Source organism: Apodemus sylvaticus, chromosome 21 (assembly GCF_947179515.1).
Source record: "Apodemus sylvaticus chromosome 21, mApoSyl1.1, whole genome shotgun sequence".
In the NCBI taxonomy this organism is placed as follows: Eukaryota; Metazoa; Chordata; class Mammalia; order Rodentia; family Muridae; genus Apodemus; species Apodemus sylvaticus.
The window spans coordinates 17,708,758-17,711,150 of record NC_067492.1 but is presented as its reverse complement, the minus strand read 5'-3'; the positions used below and the strand labels follow the sequence as shown (position 1 = coordinate 17,711,150).

Genomic DNA, 2,393 nt, shown 5'->3' with positions numbered 1-2,393 from the left:
ACTGCAGCCCCAGAGCTAATCTGTTTCCTTCCTTTATTTTTCCTAAAATATGACCTTGAACAAATCCTCTTACATCTTAAGATGCTTTTCAACTCGATAGGCTCTATTCTGGATCAAGCAGCGAATTTATGTTTATTTCCATAATTAGGATCTTTCACCTCAGGACAAATCAAAGATTCATTAAAAAAGTCATCCTCCTTAGGCATGGGGGTGTAGGCCCTGGGCTGGCTCCTAGAAGGTCAGGCAGAGAATCTAAAGGGAAACCACAGCGGCATCCTCTCTGATTCCTCCTTGACCATGTACATGTCTTTGATGGACTAGGGCACGGGGTGAGCAGAGGTCGGAGTGAGCAAATGAGGTGCACAGATTTTAGGAGCCAGCCCATAGCAGCCTTTCCTCCACTCCTGACCAGGCCTGGAACACCATTCTCTGCTATTGCAAAGTATGACCAAACAGGGTAGAGCATCAAAGAGAAAGGAAGCGTTTTAGTGGGAGTCTGTCTGCCTCTGTGACCAAAGAAGGAAGTGGGCGGAGCTTTCCATTCGACAGTGATTGATGGGAATCCAAATCCTAAAGGATTCAAGGAAAAACTCTAACCTGAACAGAAAGAGTGTGGGATTTGGACTCCATCCTTTCCTAGTACAGGGCAAGACCACTCACACTCCCAGCCACTTGCTTTTGGGTTCTCCAAGCCCCCCCCCCTCTTTTCTTAAATCATATTCCAATAGACCCTAATGTCAGAGCTGGGTCTCTTCACTAAAATTCCAAGATTCCTGTTACTTATCCGTGGACGACGCCCACTTGAAACTGTCCATGCCTCTTGGCAGCAGGAGGTCCAGAGAGAGGTCCCGTTGCTCAAGCTCCGAGTGCACAGGCCGGTAACCCAGCAGCTGCAAAGCACCCGCGCACAGTTCCTGGACCCGGCGAATCTTGGCAAAAGGCAGCGAGTGGCGCCAGGCCTGGGATACACTGAGTGCATCCCTGGATGTGGTCTTGAAGGCTTCACGGCGCGCGCCTGGCCCTGAGCCATGGGTGATGTTGTGGATCCAAGTTTGGAGCTGCGGCGTGAGACCCAGGCCGGTGAAGGCATAGAGTTCACGAATTACAGTGAGTGGGTCCCTGGCCAGGTCTTCGTAGCGCACCAGGCGGTAGCGATCTTGCAAGAAGGGCGGCGGCTTGTGCAACGCTGCCTCTGCGATGCGCACATGGCTGCGGCACACCTCGCTGACCACGCGCAGCCGGGGATCTGCCTCCACCCACGTGCCGTTGGTACCTAGGACGATGCCATTGTCCCGTGCCAGCGCTTTGGCAGTCTGCTCTCGGGAGCGCAGCACCGCCCGCGGGTCGCGCACTAGGTGCACGATGCGCAGATTGAGCGCAGGGTCGCTGAGCAGTGGGTAGAGCACCTGCAGGTTAAAGAAGCGCACCTCCTTGAGCACTACGTGACTGTAGGAGCTGCAGGCTTCCTGAGCCAGGCTGAAGGGCCGGGTTGCGCACAGAGCTTTACACACTTCCTCGCTGCTGATGTTGCCGGGAGCGAAGGCGTCGCAGACCGGAGGTGAGCACAACGCGCGGCTCACCGCCCACTGGAAGAGATCCGAGATGTTGCGGCGCCAGGGCAGGTAGGCATCGAACACGTCCATGTCACATAGGAACACAGAACGGACCAGGTCGCGCACGGCCATGTGGAGCATGGGGGCACTGCCCTGCGACAACGTATCCCACACGTGCCAAGCTGGCTCCATCAGGTAGAAGACATCAGGATGTTGGCTGAAGATCTGGCCCACGAAAGATGAGCCCGAGCGCCATGAGGACAGCACCAGCACGTGCACATGCTCACCACGGCCTGCTGGGGACGCTGGCATTTGCCGGGAGACCAGAAAGACCAGGATGCCAGTCTGCACTATCAGGAGCAAAAGCACGACAGTGCTGGAGAAGCGGGGTAGCCGCATGCCTCTGGCTAGGGTCTATAAAAAAAGGAGGGGCAGGGTTAGGGACTGTGGCCTGAACTTATGTCCCAGGCCCAACTTCTGCCCTGTGCAAGCTGCACTCCATGTGTATCTGTAGGAGGACCCTAAACGTCTGCTCTTCCTACCTCTGGCTCCTAAGTGCTGGTATTTCAGGTATGTGTTACCACACCTGGTTTAGCAAATATTATTTTTCAAACAAAGTTCCTGCCTTTTGCTTAAGAATCCCTCTTAGATAGTCACTGCTAGGTGACTGGCCATGTCTGAGCTGCTGGGCTTTTTAGGGTCCTGCCTCTTTACTTCCTGCTCTGTGATCTTAGGACCAGGCAATCTCACTGAACCTCTATTTACCCATCTGTTAAAGGGGGATACTACAAGCATCTGGCTTCCAGGATTTGTCGGGGACGACTGAAGGAAGCTTATGGG

General features: G+C 54.3%; 1 protein-coding gene across 1 annotated transcript; it reads right to left on the bottom strand.

Moving 5' to 3' along the window:
* Window positions 1–748: 748 nt before the first annotated feature.
* On the bottom strand, window positions 749–1,961 carry Chst6 (carbohydrate sulfotransferase 6). The gene has a single exon (XM_052166911.1). It carries the CDS (start codon window positions 1,950–1,952, stop codon window positions 777–779), a length of 1,176 nt encoding a protein of 391 aa, XP_052022871.1. The 5' UTR covers window positions 1,953–1,961; the 3' UTR covers window positions 749–776.
* Window positions 1,962–2,393: the final 432 nt, after the last annotated feature.